This window comes from Siphateles boraxobius, unplaced genomic scaffold (assembly GCF_051911475.1).
Source record: "Siphateles boraxobius isolate OS27281-9 unplaced genomic scaffold, OSU_SipBor_1 12, whole genome shotgun sequence".
NCBI classification, from domain to species: Eukaryota; Metazoa; Chordata; class Actinopteri; order Cypriniformes; family Leuciscidae; genus Siphateles; species Siphateles boraxobius.
The window spans coordinates 28902849-28923414 of NW_027508722.1; the positions used below are offsets into that span (position 1 = coordinate 28902849).

At 36.7% G+C, this 20566-nt stretch overlaps 1 protein-coding gene across 8 annotated transcripts in view; it reads left to right on the plus strand.

Annotated features, from left to right (window-relative positions):
• map7d1a (MAP7 domain containing 1a) overlaps positions 1-20566 on the plus strand; it is a 47600-nt gene that overhangs the window by 23249 nt on the left and 3785 nt on the right. For 2 of the 8 annotated variants that reach the window (XM_077217870.1, XM_077217872.1), the window contains exons 3-16: positions 3327-3395; positions 4395-4415; positions 7073-7236; positions 7558-7669; positions 9358-9462; positions 11511-11633; positions 11847-11986; positions 12410-12534; positions 13097-13335; positions 13504-13786; positions 15223-15403; positions 16403-16507; positions 18442-18492; positions 18615-18675. In XM_077217870.1, coding sequence (XP_077073985.1) covers positions 3327-3395; positions 4395-4415; positions 7073-7236; positions 7558-7669; positions 9358-9462; positions 11511-11633; positions 11847-11986; positions 12410-12534; positions 13097-13335; positions 13504-13786; positions 15223-15403; positions 16403-16507; positions 18442-18492; positions 18615-18675 — 1779 coding nt within the window. The remainder of the gene's footprint in view (positions 1-3326; positions 3396-4394; positions 4416-7072; positions 7237-7557; positions 7670-9357; positions 9463-11510; positions 11634-11846; positions 11987-12409; positions 12535-13096; positions 13336-13503; positions 13787-15222; positions 15404-16402; positions 16508-18441; positions 18493-18614; positions 18676-20566) is intronic. The other 6 variants (XM_077217873.1, XM_077217874.1, XM_077217875.1 and 3 more) reach the window with 3 other exon arrangements.

Consider the following 20566-nt stretch of genomic DNA (forward strand, 5'->3'; position numbering starts at 1 on the left):
GGTCATAAGGCGCCAAACACAAAGATTACATGGGGTCAGTTCTGAGGTTTTAAATTGGAGTGCTGATGAATGTTGAACTCTGAGTGAACTAGTTTGAATGTGTAATTAGAACAAAGCTGTTTTCTTAGCTTTGTTCTACACTACAGGTGCTGTGGAAGGCGTAACAATAGGGAACTGTGACTGTGTAGTAGTCTAAAGTCTTAATGTGTTGCGTAATAAATCAGGTGCACATGGATCAGAACGTGTAGACAAAAATCTAGGAAGCAGATGTATGCTCAATGACAATTTTTGTATGGCATATTTGTGATATAATTTTGCAAGTGGTAAATATAATGATATTAAATGCTGGGTAATTATAAAAAATATAGTTCTAATTATCTTTATAGTGCTGTCATTTCGATTAATTTTGATTAATCAATTATAACAAAAATTTGTGTTTAAATAATGTGTGTGTGTGTGTGTGTGTGTGTGTGTGTGTGTGTGTGTGTGTGTGTGTGTGTGTGTGTGTGTGTGTGTGTGTGTGTGTGTGTGTGTGTGTGTGAGTGAGTGTGTGAGTGTGTGAGTGAGTGATTATACAGGTGCTGGTCATATAATTAGAATATCATCAAAAAGTTAATTTATTTCAGTAATTCCATTCAAAAAGTGAAACTTGGATAAAATATTCATTCATTACACACAGACTGATATATTTCAAATGTTTATTTCATTTAATTGTGATGATTAAAACTGACAATTAATGAAAATCCCAAATTCAGTATCTCCGAAAATTAAAATATTACTTAAGACCAATACAAAAAAAGGATTTTTAGAAATGTTGGCCAACTGAAAAGTATGAACATGAAAAGTATGAGCATGTGCAGCACTCAATACTTAGTTGGGGCTCCTTTTGCCTGAATTACTGCAGCAATGCGGCATGGAGTCGGTCAGTCTGTGGCACTGCTCGGGTGTTATGAGAGCCCAGGTTGCTCTCATAGTGGCCTTCAGCTCTTCTGCATTGTTGGGTCTGGCGTATCGCATCTTCCTCTTCACAATACCCCATTGATTTTCTATAGGGTTAAGGTCAAGCGAGTTTGCTGGCCAATTAAGAACAGGGATATCATGGTCCTTAAACCAGGTACTGGTAGCATTGGCACTGTGTGAAGGTGCCAAGTCCTGTTGGAAAATGAAATCTGCATCTCCATAAAGTTGGTCAGCAGCAGGAAGCATGAAGTGCTCTAAAACTTCCTGGTAGACGGCTGTGTTGACCTTGGACCTCAGAAAAAACAGTGGACCAACACCAATAGATGACATGACACCCCAAACCATCACTGACTGTGTAAACTTTACACTGGACTTCAAGCAACGTGGATTCTGTGCCTCTCATCTCTTCCTCCAGACTCTGGGACCTTGATTTCCAAAGGAAATGCAAAATTTACATTCATCAGAGAACATAACTTTGCACCACTCAGCAGCAGTCTGTCTTTAGCCCAGGCGAGACGCGTCTGACGTTGTGTCTTGTTCAAGAGTGGCTTGACACAAGGAATGCGACAGCTGAAACCCATGTCTTGCATACGTCTGTGCGTGGTGGTTCTTGAAGCACTGACTCCTGCTGCAGTCCACTCTTTGTGAATCTCCCCCACATTTTTTAATGGGTTTTGTTTCACAATCCTCTCCAGGGTTCGGTTATCCCTTTTGCTTGTACACTTTTTTTTCTACCACATCTTTTCCTTCCCTTTGCCTCTCTGTTAATATGCTTGGACACAGAGCTCTGTGAACCACCGGCCTCTTTAGCAAAGACCTTTTGTGTCTTACCCTCCTCGTGCAAGATGTCAATGGTCGTCTTTTGGAAAGCTGTCAAGTCAGCACTCTTCCCCATGATTGTGTAGCCTACAGAACTAGACTGAGAGACCATTTAAAGGCCTTTGCAGGTGTTTTGAGTTAATTAGCTGATTAGAGTGTGGCACCAGGTGTCTTCAATATTGAACCTTTTCACAATATTTTAATTTTCTGAGATACTGATTTTGGGCTTTTCATTAGTTGTCAGTTATAATCATCAAAATTAAAAGGAATGAACACTTGAAATATATCAGTCTGTGTGTAATGAATGAATATAATATCCAAGTTTCACTTTTTGACTGGAATTACGGAAATAAATCAACTTTTTGATGATATTCTAATTATATGACCAGCACCTGTATATCTTATGTGTGTGCACAAACACTCACACAAAGATATTATATAACTTAAATACTTTTATTTTCGATAATCACGATTAATCCATTTGACAGTGTATATATATGATTGATTGATTACTTTATTATCCACATGGGGAAATTTTTGTTGCTTGTGTTTCAAAATGCGTACACACAAAGAACCAACAATGTACATAAGTATATAAAAAAATATTTTTTATTTAAATCATCACTGAGACCTGCTCCGCAAACAACAACAAAAAAACCCCCACTATAACCTTTCATTTAAGAATTTTACAGGAAGGACCCCCCCCCCCCCCCTTTTTAAAAAAAACGCTGGAATCCTTAATCTCTGACCCGTTGGTAATCTCTCAAATTTATTAAACAGAGGAGGCCTATTGTCTGATATGATTTTAGTAGCTTTACTGAGGCATCTGGTTTGATAAATTTGTTCTAGACCGATTCGAGGGATACCAAGTAGTTTACTCGCCATATTTAAAACTTTCCTAAGCGAACTCTTTTGTTCCACTGTGACATTTCCAAACCAACAGTTAATGCAAAAAAAAAACTTTCAATAAAACAATAATAAAACACTCTTAGGACTGAGACACTTACTTTGAATGACACAATCTTCCAAAGGAAGTATAGTCTTAGCTGTCCTTTTTTGTTCACAGCTTCAGTCCATTTATCTCACCTCAGTTTGTGATCAAAGACAACCACATACATAATATATATGTATATGTATACAGTATGTATGCGTGTGTTTTTGCCATCATGACATGATGTCTTTTTAACCCAGGTAAATTTTCCCTTCAGATGAATGTTAATTTGTGGTGTTGGGTTGATTGTATGTGTACTGCCAGTCCTCAGAGCTTTCTGCTATCAGCCTGAGCGTGTGAATGCTGCCCGTCTCTGTGTCTGCCAGCTTCCAGTGCTTTATAGCGCCGCAGATGTGAACACAGCCTCTACCGCACAATAACCTCTCTCATTCCCGGCACTCTGCTGTCTGACTGTCTCTGTCTCTATCTCTCTCTATCTCTGTCCAGGAGAGCTTTAGTGGGTAGAATGACAACCTCATTTTTTTTTCAACCAACAATGTGGCGATTTCAGAATGTTTCACCAAAACTAAACATTTGATTCTGCCTCTTTTCTCAGATGGAATGAAGTTGGATGAGAGACTGAAACAAGCAAAGGAGAGGAGGGAGGAGAGGGCCAAATATCTCGGTAAGATAACACAAGGCAGAAGTGAGACAGCACTCCCTGCTGTCTAGGGGCTAGATGTGTTCACACAAAAAACACTTCATATCATTCATGGGTCAAACTCCTGAGGCTTGTGCTACAGCAAAGGATGATTGTAAAGAAATGCATGTTAGCAGAGGTTCTATGGCTTTTATAGATTTTAATTAGTTATAGGTTTGACATTTGTCACTGTGACATTTGACATGTCACATGCTTTTAAAACTAACAAGCATGTGCATGCGGTTTACATTTTTGCATATTTATATTTTTCCCCACATTTTTTCTTGTTTTCCATTCTATATGCCTTAATAGAAATTCACATTAATTTATCATTTTTAATATAACTAAATATGTAATAGCTAATTTAATTTAAAATTAATTTATATATGTTTCATATATACTGTATGTTTGTATATATAACTACATATGTAATAGCTACTTTAAATATAAAATGACTTTATATTTACATACTCAAATTCTTTCTGGTTTTCCATTCTATATGCCTTTGTTTTAATTTTTTTCTTAATGGAAATTCATATGAATTTATTATTTTTATGATATAGATATAAATATAGATATACAGTATGTTTGTATATATAACTACATATGTAATAGCTAATTTAAATATAAAATGACTTATATTTACATACTTGCTCAAATACATGTCAGGAACACTCTGGCTTGGTTACTTATACCAAGTTCTTCTGACTATTTTCTAGGCTCCTATCTAGTATTATATTATAAACCTTTTTCCTAGTTTTAGCAATTCTGACTATGATAATAATAACTTCTAAATGTGTTGCTGCTTCTGTGTGTTTACTAAACCAGCACTGTGAGAATTTCTTGTCTTCAGAGAATTCTAAATATCTCACATGTTTGTCCGTCATATCACTGTGCTTGTCATGGCTGCTGAGATTGCTGTGCTGCTCTGCTTTGCATGATTGACAGAACGTTTTTGTCTTCTTTTTCACTTTCCCTCCCCAGAACAGCGTAGCCAGACTCAAGGTAAGCCACTCCCCCGTCTCTGGTGGTGTTGGTGACTGATGCGCTCTTGGGTCTTCATCCCTTTCTCTTTCAGTTACTTCTTCTCTTGTAGAGTTGCTTTCCATTTCCGTCGTCTCTCACTCATAATCATAATTAGTGACAGGTTGTCGGGTGTCTTAAATCTGAGTGAAAGCTGCCAGGGTAGGTTTGTCACACTCCCCTGCTGGAAAATGATGCTTAAACCAGCTTTTTAGTACCTCTTTCTACATAGATGGTCCAAACTGGAAATTTATGGTCATTAGGTGGCTCGAATTGGACCACACAGTGGCTTCATTATATGTTTAGTTTGGAGTGTTGGAGTATACATTTTGTTTTTGTTTTGTTTTTTCCAGCAGGGTCAGCTATCTTTCTGATTTTACCCTAACACTTTGCTTTTACAATTGACCAAACTTGAATTTCATACAATGAAGAACGTGACGGGGCTTGTCTGTATATTAGTAAAAGGAAAAGAAATGTGGCGATGAACTAATTAACACTTCGATTTTTAGGTTATCTCAAATGCATGAATCTTTTGTTTATTTTGGGTTCATATCCTTTACATGTATGCTAAATAAACATGACACAATTTTTCAGTGCATCTTTCGAGACATTTAGGTCATATTTTATTGTTTACGTATGACAATAAACTGACTCTATTTTGGTTAATGTACACAGCATTCTTGTTGTTTAGCACTGGGGTCAGTTATAGTTTATTGGTGCACCAAATTTAAGCTTTTTGACCGCTAAACCTCACCTCTCAGTTTATATGTTTTTCTGGAATCTTGTTTTCATAGCATGTTTTACAAGTTTCCCATAATTACAAACTGCAGAATCCATTCAGACCCAGAAATAACACCCGCTGCTGTCTTCACATCTGCTGTGCCTGTGACTGAACTATGAATAAATTATGATTGATGTGAATGTAATCATGATAAACACACGTCCTGCTACATTCCAGCCACACGAGTGCGATGCGTGTCATTTAAACCTAACTGTTCAGGCAGTAGTCAATCAAACTCAATCCATCTTTTCTGCTATAACCATGGACTTTTACATTAGTGTGTAATATTTGTGTGGGCTGCATTGAGTGAGTCAAATTTTCGTTGTAGGACATAGTGTGTGTTCTCTTTTAGACCGTGGGTCGTCTTCCACCTCATCTATCTGCCAGCAGGATCATGAAAGTTTGATGAAGAGTGTCAACCTGGCGCCCTCAGGCCATCACTGTTTTATAGAAAGCTCAAAACCTCCAGCCTCACTAGAGATGAAGGCTCTCAGCGGAGAGTTTCTTCATGTCAAACCTTGCAGTCACTCTTTTTTTTTTTTGCATTGACATTAGATATTCCCCATTCTGTAAATTATTTGATCAGCATTATTCTAAAACCCTTGTGCAGTTAGTATTTACTCTGATTTGACAGTTTACCTGACGCTAGGATTTCTCATCTCTCTACATAATGAAGGCGCAGAGTGGAGCTTGTAACATATTAATGACCCTGTCATCATCACTCATGTTTGTTTGAAGTGACGTCATTGTCATTTTATAAAGTCAAAACACCATAATTAAGAACAAGATGTTGCATTTCATGAATGTTAAAAGCTTTAAAGCCACTAACCATCCTTTTTAATTTAAATCCCTATAGGATATCTTGACTTTATTTCCTTAAGACACAAAACCTGGGGATTTTTATTTATCTCTTTAAAAGTAATTGCATGGCTAGGATATGAAATAAAATCTTTCTATGAATTTTTTCCCCCCACAAAGCGGTTATAAAGGTGTTTATTGAAATGATTTACTAGTTAGAATTGATGTTGTAAACATCATGTGGGACATGTGATCACTGGGAATAGTTTCACAAAATATGAAGTTAAAAATTTGATGACAGTAAGATTTTTTTAAAATAAATTAATAGTTTTATTATGCAAGCAAGGATACATTAAATTGATCAAAAGTGACAGTAAATACAGTTACAAAAAATGCTTTCAATTCAAAAAAAAAATCCCGAAAATCAATACTGTATCACAGTTTCCTCAAAAATATTAAGCAGCACAACTGTTTTCAACATTGATAATGAAATGTTTCTTGAGCACCACATTAGCTTATTAGAATAATTTCTCTGAAGGATCATGTGACACTGAATTATGGCTGCTGAAAATTCAGCTTTGTCATCACAGGAATGAAATGTATTTTAAAATTGTTGAAATGGAAAGCAGTTATTTTAAATTGTACCTGCTTTTACTGTATTTGATCAAATAAATGCAACCTTGCTGAGCATAAATCTTTCTTTTTTTTCAAAAACATTACAAAAATCTTACCAACCCCAAACTTTTGAATGATATTAAAAGGATAGTTCACCCAAAAATAAAGATTCTTTCATTTTCCTCACTTCTGTTCTGTCATGCCAAACTCAGACGATCAGTGGAATTTAATATGGTAAAAAAGAGTTATACACTCTTTTTGATAGCCATATATTTTACATTTGATCAAATGTCTAATAAATGAACCTGCATTGGGATTTGGGAATGTGTTGAAATTTGTGAATGATGAGTGATTGAATCCTGTTCTTGGAGGAAGAGGTGAATGAAGGTCAGGATGCTGGCCTGGTTTTGGTAGCTCACACAGGCTCTTCCTCTCTCTCATGTAGCTGCTAAAAAGTCTCAGTGGCTGGAGAAGGAGGACCGGGCACGGCAGGTGCGGGAACAGCAGCTGGAGGAGCGGAGGAGGAAGCTGGAAGAGCAGCGGCTGAAGGCAGAGAGACGCCGCTCAGAGCTGGAGAAGAGACAGAGACAGAAACTTGAGAAGAACAAGGTGAGAGAGCAGTGGTGGTCAGTGCAAACCCACATAACACAATCTGTTACATCCTCTAATTGTACACACTCAGAGAGTTTGTGAGGTTTCTGCCAACTTGGCTGGCATTGTTTTCTCTGAGTAATGCTTAGATGAGTTATTTATTAGTGAAAGTGGAGCACATTGTACCAGGGCTCTAAGATTTTCCCCTTTGAAAGATCAATACCTTTTTCTCTGTTCCTCCCAGTGCCCATTATATATAAATGTACAGTATAAAGTGTTTACTGCACTTCTGTTACCCTAAAGTGATATTTATATTGGAATTGATTTGGGTTTTTTCAGGAGCGGTATGAGGCCGCCATCCAGAAGTCTGGTAAGAAGACATGGGCAGAGATTCGGCAGCAGAGATGGTCCTGGGCCGGAGGCTTGAGCGGCAACTCCAGCCAAAGCCAAAGTGAGTTACACAAACGGCACATACATAAACACACAGACTGTGTCTGTAGGTATAGCTATCTGGTTCCTTTTTCATAATAACTGCATTCGCCATCAGTGTTATGAAAGGAATAACCTGGAATGCCATTGGCTTAGATGTCAGATAGGAAAACATTCAGATTTTACTGAGACTGATGCTTCTAACATTGTTCTATCTCTCTTTTTGTCATCATTAAGTGTTTAAGAATTCCCACAAAATTACAAATGTATATTTTCCATTTCTAAAGGAAACTTATCAGTTTCTCTAGCTTCTTTTATTTTTCACATGTGAGATGGTTTCTTACTGTATGTGTAACGTAAAAGAGCCTCAACCTTCTGCTTAAAACAAATTAAACACTCTTTATTAATCCAAAAACAATTGCTTCACTTCTGGAGATTATCTGGGGATTTTATGTGCTACTTGGAACACAAATACTATCTGAGATCTGCAAACGTTTTTCCATTTTTACCGCAGTATATTTACATAGCTTAATTTTCGGTGAGCTTCGCGTCTCTCAAGATTCTACACGCACCGAAGGTGAACGTACAAACTATATTCATCACAACCTTGTTACCATCAATATATCATCCCTTATCCGTGAACATATATATATACCGTTCAGTAATATTGTGAAATATTACAATTTAAATCAACTGTTTTAATATATTTAAAATTTAATTTATTTCTGTAATGGCAAAGCTGAATTATCAGCAGCCATTACTCTTCAGTCTTCAGTGTCAAATGATCCTTCAAAAATCATTTATCTATGCTGATGTCATGCTCAAGAAACATTTTTTATTGTTATCACGATGTTGAAATTGTTTGTGATGCTTAATTTTTTTTGTGGAATTAGTGATATGAATCTTTGATGAATAGAAAGTTGAAATGGAAATCTTTTGTAACGTTATACATATTAAACCAAGATAAATTCACATGAATGCTGCATTTTCTCCATTTCAATGTTGCTGTTATCAAATTTTAAAGCAACAGTATTTAGGCTTGTTTTTCCATTTGGCCGGAAACCAAAAATGGTGTTTTATCTGGCTGAAAATGTACAAAAACTCAAAAAGTGAAGAAAAACATCTTCACAATCTTCAGTTACTTGCCTTTGTGTATTTGATGGGTCTGTATACAACAGGAGGTGAGAATGACTTGCTGAGAATGCTGGGAAATATGGTAATGAACTTCAGCGCAGCTTTGTACCATCTCCCCCAGGACACAAGACCTCAATTTATAGGCCAAATCTGTTTCTCCAAGGATCTTATATTCTAACCGACTTAATTTAGTTTTGCCTCTCCCAAAAGTTGTGCACAGTCATTGTAGTCCCTGATGGTGTCTCAAGAGGAGAAGTGGAGGCAGTGACCCCATTACAAAGCCTGTAGACTATAATAATGAACTTCGAGTGGCACAACTCATAGAAATAGCAGTTGAGTTAATATTCAGACACAACAAACGTACCATTGGTTATGTAGGGCAAAAATAACCATCTTTGGCTGTTCAAATAATAGCTTTAAGATATATTTTGACCAATATATATTTACTTGTCCTTAATATCAGTGCCTGTTTTGTCTGTTTGAGGGACTCGTATTTAATTATTTCACTGCCACCTGTCGTGTCGTCTTGGTCCCCTCAGCATTGTGTATATATTCGGTGTTCTGTGAATTTTGCAGGCAGATGCTCAATATCAGCGGTCAACCTTCCCAAACATGTGGACTCAGTCATTAACAAGAGGCTCTCCAAATCCTCTGCCACTCTTTGGAACTCCCCTAGCAGAAGTAAGGACACGCCTCCAGATCTAGCCCCTCCCCCTCGTCTTCACAGGCTCCTCCCTTCGCATATTTATGAGTTTCCATTTTATCCCCCCACCTTTGATTTCTCCCTTGAGACCAATCACCTGCTCGTCCACCGTGATCTCTCAATCACTCCCTCCTTTCAATCCGCCTGCTCGTCAGTGTCTTCAGTTAATGTGTTCAAATATGAATTTTGAAATCTTCGTCTTTCATCGTCGTCGACCATCCTCAGTGGTGCTCTTTATTTGTTTGTTTATTATTGGTGGTGGGTTTCTCTGTTCCTTGTTCTTGATGTAACAGTCTTCAGAAGTGTACTCAGGAATTCTTGCATACTTTTCCATACCTTCATCTGCATATGATGCATGATAATACAGTGGAAGGTATATGGACACTTAGGCCACTCTTAATATGTTTATTAGAAAATGAGAAATAAAACAAATGATGCTAGAGCTAAACTTTTTTTATAAACCAGCAAAGTGTCCAAATACTTATCTAGTTGAACAATATATGTATTGTTTTATCGAAGACACCATACAGTGTGGTTCAATTCATTAATGTTAGTTAAAGCGTTAGGTATCATGAACTAATTTTTACATCCCATTTATTAATCTAGATTTAATTTAATTTCATATTTCATTTAAATTTAATTACTAGCTGTTTCAAGGATATTAAAAAAATGCAGTAAAAATGTTATTCATTATTCATTCATGTTTCCTAAAGCATTAACTAATGTTAACGAATTGACGCTTAATGTAATGTGTTACTGTTTTATCATTTAAAAACATCTTTTTGTGCAATGTTTAAAGTGTGCTTGTGCCATATTTCTTTAAAGTAAATGTCATTTGATTTGATGTTTTGTTGACATGCATACATTATAAGTGTACATACACTTTTTGTGGCCATGGAATGCTTAATCTGCTGCCATATTTAAAATGTGTTGATGGATGTATGTTCCACAAAGAAGGGTAATTTATCAGTGAATTGAAGTTATGAAAAGTCATGAAAACTCAATCGTAAGCAGGGCACACTCTATTTTTGAGTGCTCCCTACAACAATAGATGGAGTAGAGCAGAAAGTAGAGGTCATGCTCAGTGCTCAGACAGCTAATCGAATCTGGGAAGTTTTCCATGAGCGGAGACATTACTGCAGAGTGCTGATGAATGTTCAGCTATAGGCAATAACTCTCTATCTATCTCTCTGTCTGTTTCAAAAATGCCTCTCTACCCCCTCATTTTTCTTGTGATCTTGCTTTGCACATCTTACCCTGCATTTACCCGTGGTTCTTCCTTTTTCCCCACTTCTTCTTTTCTCATCTCTTCTTGAAGATCACATAAGTTTAGATTGTGAATTCTCAGAATTAGCAATTTTGTTGAGTTTGAATCAGTTCTTTTTCTTTTTTTTGTAACATTTTATCATTGTTATTTTTTATTTTTTTATTTTTTTATTCTGTTGTTAGTCCTTTTGTGCTTCTAGTTCACCCCCAAAACAATTGTCATCATTTACATTTTGCAAACCTGTATTGACTTTCTTTTTTTTCATAATAAGACAATTAGATACATTGATGAATCTTCACACAGTTCATAGTGACACTGCAGAAAAAAGGAACAGAAATGTAGTCCATGTGTCTCAGATTTGGAGCAACACAAGGGTGACCAAATGAGGGCTGTTGAATAAATACATTTTTGGGTGAATTATTTTTAAAATGTGTTTCAAACTTGTTAATTCTCACAAGTTATTTTTAGGACTTGTTTACTGGTCGCTTCTCTAGCATGTAGCAGGGTTGTGAAATCCATTATCCATGTTGACAGCAAGGGAACAAACAGTTGTTTTTTAATTGCCATGATTTTATCATCATAAAAACAAATATTACAACGATTGTATATATTGTATTTATGTAAAAGATAGCATCTGCTTTTCAGCCTTGAATACTAGCAAACATAATTTCAACAATCAAATGAAGTTCCGAATTAGAGAAGGTAAGTGATTGTTGCTCACATATTATGTGGAAACTAATGGTTATTGTTTTCTTGCAGCTCGTAGCATGCAGCTGAGTCCATTGGAGAGCAGCATTGTGGACAGGCTGATGACGCCCACTCTCTCCTTCCTGGCTCGCAGTCGCAGTGCTGCCAGTGTACTGAACAACACCAGAGATGCCCGTGAGTGACTGAATACCATCATAGGATCTATTATCTCGATGTTTAGCATCAGATAAAGTAGCTTAGGAAGAAGTTTAACATTTTTGTAAAGTCTTTTTAAATGCAAATTTGCTGTATTATTCTGTTTTTAGGGCCTGTGCAGGTTAGAAATAACAACAGGAAAAAAAATTCTGCTCTATATGTTACAAAATGAAATGCGTTTTGTTCATGCAGAGTCTCCATTGTGCCCGCGCTCAGCGTCGGCCAGCCCTCTCACAGTGTGTTCACATCGGCCACATCACCGCTGCTCTGAGCGCTGGAGAGTCACCACCAGCACGCCCAATATCTCCCAGCGCAGACGAGACTCCACACCTGTGAGTTATTTAAGGCTCCCTTTCACTCTTTCCGTCTTTTTTATACTCTATCTCTCAATGCCTGTTATATCATATTTTGCTTTTATTTAAGAGGAGGTGAGAAATTCATGCATCACTCCCAACTTGTTTTGTCCTGTTACCCCACAGCCCCTTCGATAAGACTTAATAATCATTCATCATGAAACATGCTAATGTTAATATTAATGTTATTCAAGTGGCAATTATTACAAAAAATGATGCTTAAACTACAGAAACAGCATTACTGTACTGTTAAATATCATGTGTAATTAGTCATGTAATGTGTCATTACTACAAATTGTAATGAAAAATTATAAATTAGAGGTTGTAAAGACCCCTGGCTTTGAGTCTCTGTCTTCGAGGAATGAGGACGTGTTTATTTTCTGTTACATCATTTCTCAAAAGATGAGGAAGGATAAAAAGGACAAGGAGAGAGAAAATGAAAAGGAGAAGAGTACCATCACCAAAGAGACGACAATGCTGAAAAAGAGACAGTCCATGCCGTCAATGAAAACCAGAATAGAGTCCAGGTAAGATTTAACAATCATTGTTAAACCATAACAATCACTATTAGTTTTAGCCTTATAGGTGAATATACTGTATGTATTTTTTATTTATTTATTTTCATTAAAATGGAAATTCTCATAAATTCTCAGTCTCATGCGGAGTAAACATTCTTAGAAACACGTAAACTGTTTAAGATGCTTATATTCTGGAAGCACTGCCTTGCATGTGCAAGAGGAAAATACAATAGAGGCTTTTTAATGGACCTTTTTGCTCCAAGCGTCATCTAATTCTGTAAGACCAATGCTTTATGTAATGATGTCTCTGACCAAATGTTTCTCCTTCTGGTTGTAGTCAGATGTCATAATTCAGGTTCATGGTATGCTAAATAGATTTGTAGTTTAGCTGTTAAAGTTACTTTTATCTGTTGAATTGGTTTAATCATCATTTTGTCTATTTCTAGGACATTATGAAATATTAGATTCAGATCATCCCATGAACATTTGTAGTTTGTGTCCCTACTATGAACATGTTGTATTTATAAAAAAAAATGTATTCATTAAATTAAGTTTCTCTTCATGTTTCCAGTCCGAGTCCATTGTCCAAACTAAGATCTGTGTCTCCTGTGACGCCCAAAGGCCGCGCGTCCTCCCCCAGTCCTGCAGCTTCTCCCAAACCTCCATCAGCACGAGCGAGCCCCAGTACTCCTAAAGCCCGACCCAAGAGGGCCAGGACCCCTGCCCGCGTGGAGACCCGCACCGCCTCGCCTGTCGCCATAGAGAGGGTTCGAGAGACCCGCAGGCCCGCTACGCCTGAAGAACCAAAGAGTGAGTGTGGTGATGATGAGTTTTGCCATGGAGGCTTTTCTTTTAAAGGAGTTCTACATATTGTGTCCAAAAACTGATATGTATCCCAAAGTTTCTGTCATTTTACGCTTTTTGTCCTCTCTCCAGTCCTCATTTTTACCCCGCTCCGTTTTTCTGTGTTTTCTCTAGCCTCTTCTCCCGTCCCCTCCATTTTCGTGTCATCAGTTCCGGACACGTCCCCTGTTGAAAGTTCACCAGTCATGTCGGTTTCCGCACCCTCTGTCCCCGAGGAGTCCCCTATTGTCCCCGCCCTCCCACAGGTGGCTTCTCCAGTTCCCTCTCCAGGCAAGCCCATGGCTGGCACCAATAACCCAGAGGAAGCCACCCGCATCCTGGCTGAGAAAAGACGACAGGCCCGTGAACAGAGAGAGAAGGAAGAGCAAGAACGGAGAGAACAGCTTGAGAGAGAGAGGTTACCTATTTTACTGTTATTTAAGTTTAATTCGGCATGAAACAGAAGTTGCGATAGTCTTTTCTTCCCTATTGTGACGTATATCCAAGTGAAACGGCTTCTTGAATAAGAAACAATGTAGGATGGGACTTTATTTTGTCCATCAGGAATTGATTGGATCATTGTGGTTTGCTATTGCTGTGATTTCATGTGAATGACAGGTTGTCTCGCCCTTGCACCAAAAAACAAGTCATAAGAGGAGGGATGTCATTGCAAGAGGGAAGGAAAGTTATTTTGAATAAAGATTAAGAGGACACTTGAAATTTAAACAAAAAAAAAGTAATAACACTTTATTTTAAGTTGACATTAAATACAATACGTTAAGTCATTTTTACATGTTACTATATGTACTTATATAGTATTAACAGTAAATTATGCATGATCACACAAGAAACTAACCCTAAATTATTAAAATATTATATTTTATATTTTTAATATAAATAATATATTTATATTGTATTATAAATATATTTATAATACAATATATATATATTTTTGTTTTATTGTATTATATATATATATATATATATATATATATATATATATATATATATATATATATATACATTTTTATTTAGGTCTTAATTTTTTTGTATGAAATATACAAAATATAAATATAAAAATCGTCATTTTTACACAAAATTTAAATGGACTGTCTGTTCCTCAAAGCAAACTCCGTAATACAGCAGCACATGTGCTCATGTGGCAGACACAGGTTTGATTCCAGCTTGCAACATGAGATGATTTCATTACACCTTTGTCTCACCAATAACTGTCTGTCATTCTCCACTATATCTTTCTAATAAAGAGGCAGAATGAAAATTTAATTAAATTAAATTTCATATTATCTATTAAATTTAAACTTGTTAAACTTTTCACCCTTTGTATCCCTGACATCAAAGCCAAACTCCACCTCAGCTAACACGCTTTTGGTATGCTTTTAAACACGTCCTGCTCCACCAGGCCGTGTGCCGTTTGAGCTCCAGGAATAGACTTGGCGGTGTGGAGCTGTTGACGTCTGGAGTTCTCTGTGACAGTTTATGAGTTTAACACATTTATGAGCCAACAGGGACTTTGGCAACAACGTAATGAGAGTTCCACACTGTTTATGCTCCAGTGCCGCTGGTAACTATGGGTGGAGATATTTTGGTCACCACTAAAAAGATTCACTTTCCGTCCACTTTGCATTTGTCACTTTATAATGCATGGACCATCTCTGCAATTTAAAGTTTCATGTTATGTTACCAGCCACAGCACATTTAAATTTTGCAAGAGACACCGAAGTCCACTTGCATTCACACGTCCCTTTTTTTTACAATTCTAAAACTTCAGTGGTTAATGGTTCTTATCTGGAGGAGTTTTTTTTATCTTATGTGTATACTGTGCCTTTCACACAGGCTTCAGCACGAGGAGAGGTTAGCACAGGAGGCAGAGGAAAGCAGGCACAGGGAGGAGGAGGCGCGCCTCATGGCGGAGCAGGAGAGGTTAAGAGAGGAGGCCCAGCGCATGCAGGACGAGGAGGAGGCGCAGGAAAGGGCCAAAATCGAACAAGAAGAGAACGAACGGCTTCAGAAACAGGTCTGAAATACAACTTCATTTCTCAGAATCGTTAGTGACACATTTCACTGTATAAATACATGTACTGACAGTACATTTATAGACTTTCCAGCTCAGTTGTGTCAGAGCCATGGCCTGGAAGTTACCGCACATGCTCCAGACATGTTGAGCCCACTGGACATGCGGGTTCAAATCTGGCATCGGTTGTGTCCTGAATAGTGTATTTTTAGTATTATTTGCTAGTGTATTATTTATTAATATTTGCAGTTGGAATATTTTTTTCTTGTAATATTTATATTTTATTGCAGCTTTATTTCGATTGGCAAAATTTATTTTTAATAGTTTTAGTTAACAATAACAACCCCGGTCCGTAGGGATCTTCCTCTTTCCAAATTCCCAATTTTTTGTCTGCTTTCTACTTTTCTTGTTTTTAACAGAGGCATGCCAATGGATTTCAGTATTATTTTAGCCTAAATTTTCTGTTTAATGCTGTAAAATACAAGCATGCAATTCTATCTTCAATTTTAAAGCAATTGAAGAGATATAATGAGACAAATTCTAGGCAAGTAAGTTAAGTTTTTACAAAATCTGTTCTTTCCTCTTCTTTGAATGGATGGATATCAAGAGTGCCAATTGGCGCAGTAGCATTTTTGAGGTTTTACCACCACCTGGTGTTCAAAACTGCATTTAAGTAGATATTAAGCAGTTATCAGGGTTTCCACAGTCATGGAATACATAGACATATAAGGGAATTTTGAAATTGTGAATCCAACGCCTGGAAAAGACATTCTAAAAAAGGAAATTTCTGTGGTGTCAGATTTATGGAAACTTATTGGATAAAATTCAAAAGTGTAGGCATTAAATTCTGTTGTTTTGTACATGGGATGTGATCTGTCCTGTCACTGGAACTGATCGCCCATCAGCTTCAGATGAATGCAGAGGACTGCAGAGGAAACTGTTTTGTTTATTGCCCTGGATGTTCAGTGTCAATCTGATCGTTTGATCATTTTTTGTCCGTAGAAAGAGGAGGCTGAAGCAAAGGCCAGAGAGGAGGCCGAGAAACAGCGCCTGGAGAGAGAGAAACACTTCCAGAAGGAGGAGCAGGAGAGGCTGGAGAGAAAGAAGGTAAGAAGGGTTTCCAACTCACATTTATATTTTTCTTCATAAGGTCACTTTGAAATCATCCTGCTTCTTTAAAACCTGTATTATAGGCAATTGTATCCATACCTGTGTCTACGCAAACTTTAGTTGAAGTCTAGTGAAATCCTTTCATTTCCTATCCTAACTAAACACACATGCCCCCACAATAGCTTTCAGGCACAGAATGTGGTAATAGAGCGAAATAAAAGAATCTTGAGAGCTTGCTTTTTGCCTTGAAAAGTTCATGCACGTGCCATAAATCATACAACACGCTTGAAGGGATAGCTCACCCAAAAAGCAGAATTACCCATGATTTATTCACCCTCAAGCCATCCTAGGTGTATATGACATTCTTCTTTCAGACAAATACAATCTGAGTGATATTAAAAAAAATGTCCTAGCTAATCCAAGCTTTATAATGGGAGTGAATGGCTGGTGAAAATCTGAAGCCCAAAAAAGCTTAATAAAGGCCTTCTGAAGAGAAGCCATGGGTTCTTGTAAGAAAAATTGTCATATTTATAACTTCCACCAGACGACCGTACGCATACCACGGAAGTCGACTTGCACCACAAGAGTAACCTGTGACGCGTGTAGGAGTAGCGTAAGCTCTCGCGGTTTGAACAAATAGGGCTGTGTAAAAAACTGAAGCTCCTCTTTTATTATATAGAAAATCCGACATTTCTCTTCAAAATTTCTAATTCGAGACCTGTGTTATGTTTTGCTCTCTCCCCTGAGCTTCCGCGATCGTCATTGCGCTGTGCGTCAGGTCAGGAGTTAGTCTTCCACCGTAAATCGATGCGTACGGCCGTCTGTCGGAAGCCAGTGATTAATGTTTATAATTTTTTTAATATGGTTATTTTCCTTACACAAACGCATGGCTTCACTTCAAGAAGGCCTTTATTAACTGGATTGCAATATGGACTACTTTTATAATGGATGGATGCACTTTTTTTTGGACTTCAAATTTTCACCAGCCATTCACTCTCATAATAAAACTTGGAAGAGCCAGGACTTTTTAAAAAATATATAATTCTGATTGTATTCGTCTGAAAGAAGAATGTCATATACACCTAGGATGGGTTCAGAGTGAGTAAATCATGGGCTAATTTTCATTTTTGGGTGAAATATCCCTTTAAGACGGAAGATGCCGTTTATGCTTATGAAACTTTGATAAATAGAGGAACTGAAAGATAAACAATTCAAATCATCTTTTGTAATTGAGAATAATAAAGAATCATCATAAAATAAAATGAAATGACAAAATAATAAGATAAGATAAATCTGAGACCACTTGTGAAAATGCTTGTTTTGCATTTTTATTGTTTAATACATCATTTTTCACGACTTTAATTAAACTATGGAGGCTTGTTTCCACCACAGAAGAAAAAAAATTAAAAGATAATTGTGACGACTTCTCAAAATTCTGACTTTTTTCTTGACTTTATAACAAAATTGTGAGTTTATATCACACAATTCTGAGAACAATTTAATTGCGAGAGGTAAACACAGTTGCGAGGAAAAAAAGGAGGAGTTATAAATATAGTTATAACTTTTATAAATATAGATATAGTTAACTATATAAATATAGTTATAACTTTTTTATTTTTTATTCAGTGTAACAAGCTTCCATATTAAACATATGAGTGAAAAGTTAAATTGAAAAATGAATATGAAATAGCATCTTGTGCTTCGTGATCAATGAGATATATGATCAATGTCACAATGTTGGCTTATTTTTTTAGTAACCCAGAAATAGCGCAGAATCTTAAATATTTCTTCATTTATTTTTTCCATTGTTTCCTCTGGTTTACATTTTTCAAACTCCTAAAACTGTTTATTTCCAGGTTTTAATTTGATTTGTGAAACTCTTGAAACATTTTCCATGTTTTTATTTTGTCTCTTCTGTGCATTGTTTTTAGCGTCTGGATGAGATTATGAAAAGAACACGCAAAACAGATGCAGGAGACAAGGTACAGCGCCATTCTCATTTAAAACGGCCTTACTGTGGCAGTAGCACGGCTCCAATTTCCTCTTGCGGATCAAGAGCTCAGAATCTAATTGTTTCCTTTCCTTTTTTTATCTTTTCATGCAGAAAGACACAAAATCTCCATCTCAAGTCAATGGAAAAGACTCCGATTCAGATATGAATAAAGGTATTAAACTATGTTTAAGAATGTTAGTATACATAACATTCATTCATATCACTACTTTACTACACTACTGGATCATTTTTAGTTAGATATGGCATTCAGTTCACATCTAGTTCTATTTGAACCTTCTATGTAGATCTGTTTGAATCAGCAACAGCCCATTTACGTCAGACTTGCACAACACGTACTTGTCATTGTACATGTACCATTTTATTTTATTGAGTCAATTTTTCTTTATTAAGAACTGCATAGATAAAAGTGCGCACATCTCCACCCCCTCCAAAACTCCTTTAAGATTAAGCTTGTATTTTGAATATTTCCTCAAGGCTTGGAAATGGATTTGTTGCTCCATGTAGTCAGTCGGAGAACACTGCACACTACTGCTTGTTACTTACGTCACTGTCAAAGATCTGTTGCTGTTCCCTTTGTTTTCTGTAATGGAGTATGAAAATGGGCATGGCAGCATGGTAAATCCATCACACTCCATTTACATAGTGCTAGATGCTTAGTAGCTGTGTTTTTCCAATTAGATAAATGGATGAAGGCCTCTATTGAGTCTACTTTTATTCAGCAGCCGTATTGTTCCTATTAGCCCATTGAAATACAATCAGTATTGTTCACAATTTGGAGTCTGTAAGATTTTTCTTAATGTTTTTGAAAGAAATCTCTCCTACTCACAAAGGCTGCATTTATTTGATGATAAAATACAGTAAAACAGTAATATTATTGCAATTTAAAATAGCGTTTTTTAGTCAAATGTAATTTATTCTGGTGTGGAAAGCTGATTTTTTTTTTTTTTAGCAGCCATTACTCCAGTCTTGATCCTATATCCTATTTTTTTTTTATATATATATTTTTTTATCTTTCTGACCCCAAACTTTTGAATGGTAGTGTAAATGCATTTACAAAAGGACACATTTTCAGAGCAAACTCCTATTTAGTGCTGGGCGGTTTGACCAAAAATTTATATCACGTTTTTTTTCAAAATTATGCCGTTTTTCCGGTTAATGACGTTTTTTTTTTCATGCATAATCAGGTGTTCAAAGCATTTTATACTGTTTGAGAGAGGAATTACTGCAGTAAATTGACTTAGGATGGTCTATTTTACTGTCATTAGTGAATATTGTAGAATAGAATAGAGCCCAGTATAACCTAAAATTTTTATTTTATTAACGTTCTAATAACGTTCTTATAACCAGGAAATAACGTTAATACAACGTTTATATAACAGGGGAATTGTACCTTCTAATGACGTTTGAATGATGTTCTTATAACCAAGCAAGAACGTTAATACAACGTTTAACGGGAGAATTAACGTTCTTATAACGTTTTGAATAAAGTTCTTATAACCAAGAAATAACGTTAATACCACGTCTAAAAAACTGGACATTTTGAATGTCCCTAGAACATTCTGAAATAACGTTAACGTTTTTATAACTTAATGGGAACGTTATGAAAACGTTCTTATAACCTAAAATTGTTAGCTGGGGAAGAGGAGATATTTGCGATGGCACTGAACACGTTTTAAGTGCAGGATTCTCTGAGCGAGCCCAGAGAAAATAGACCTATTTTAACAAGAGCAGCGTGTATCTGAGAGCGCGGCACATTATATTCCGCGCGCGAGCAGAGAGATTCGCGCTCGTGCATTATATTAATGTACTTTCGCGCTACAATAACGCGCTCCGCATCCATCGTCCATTTAACGTAACAGAGCACTGCTGTTTGTTTACGCTCACTCGTTGCTGCTTAGAAGTGCAACATTGTAAAGGGTCCGTCTGAAACAGTGTCGCGTAACGTTCGTTCCGAACGTTGTGTAATTAAATACACCGGTATGGCGGTTTATTCAAAATCAATATCGTGACGAAAATATAAACCGGTTTTCGATTTGAACCGG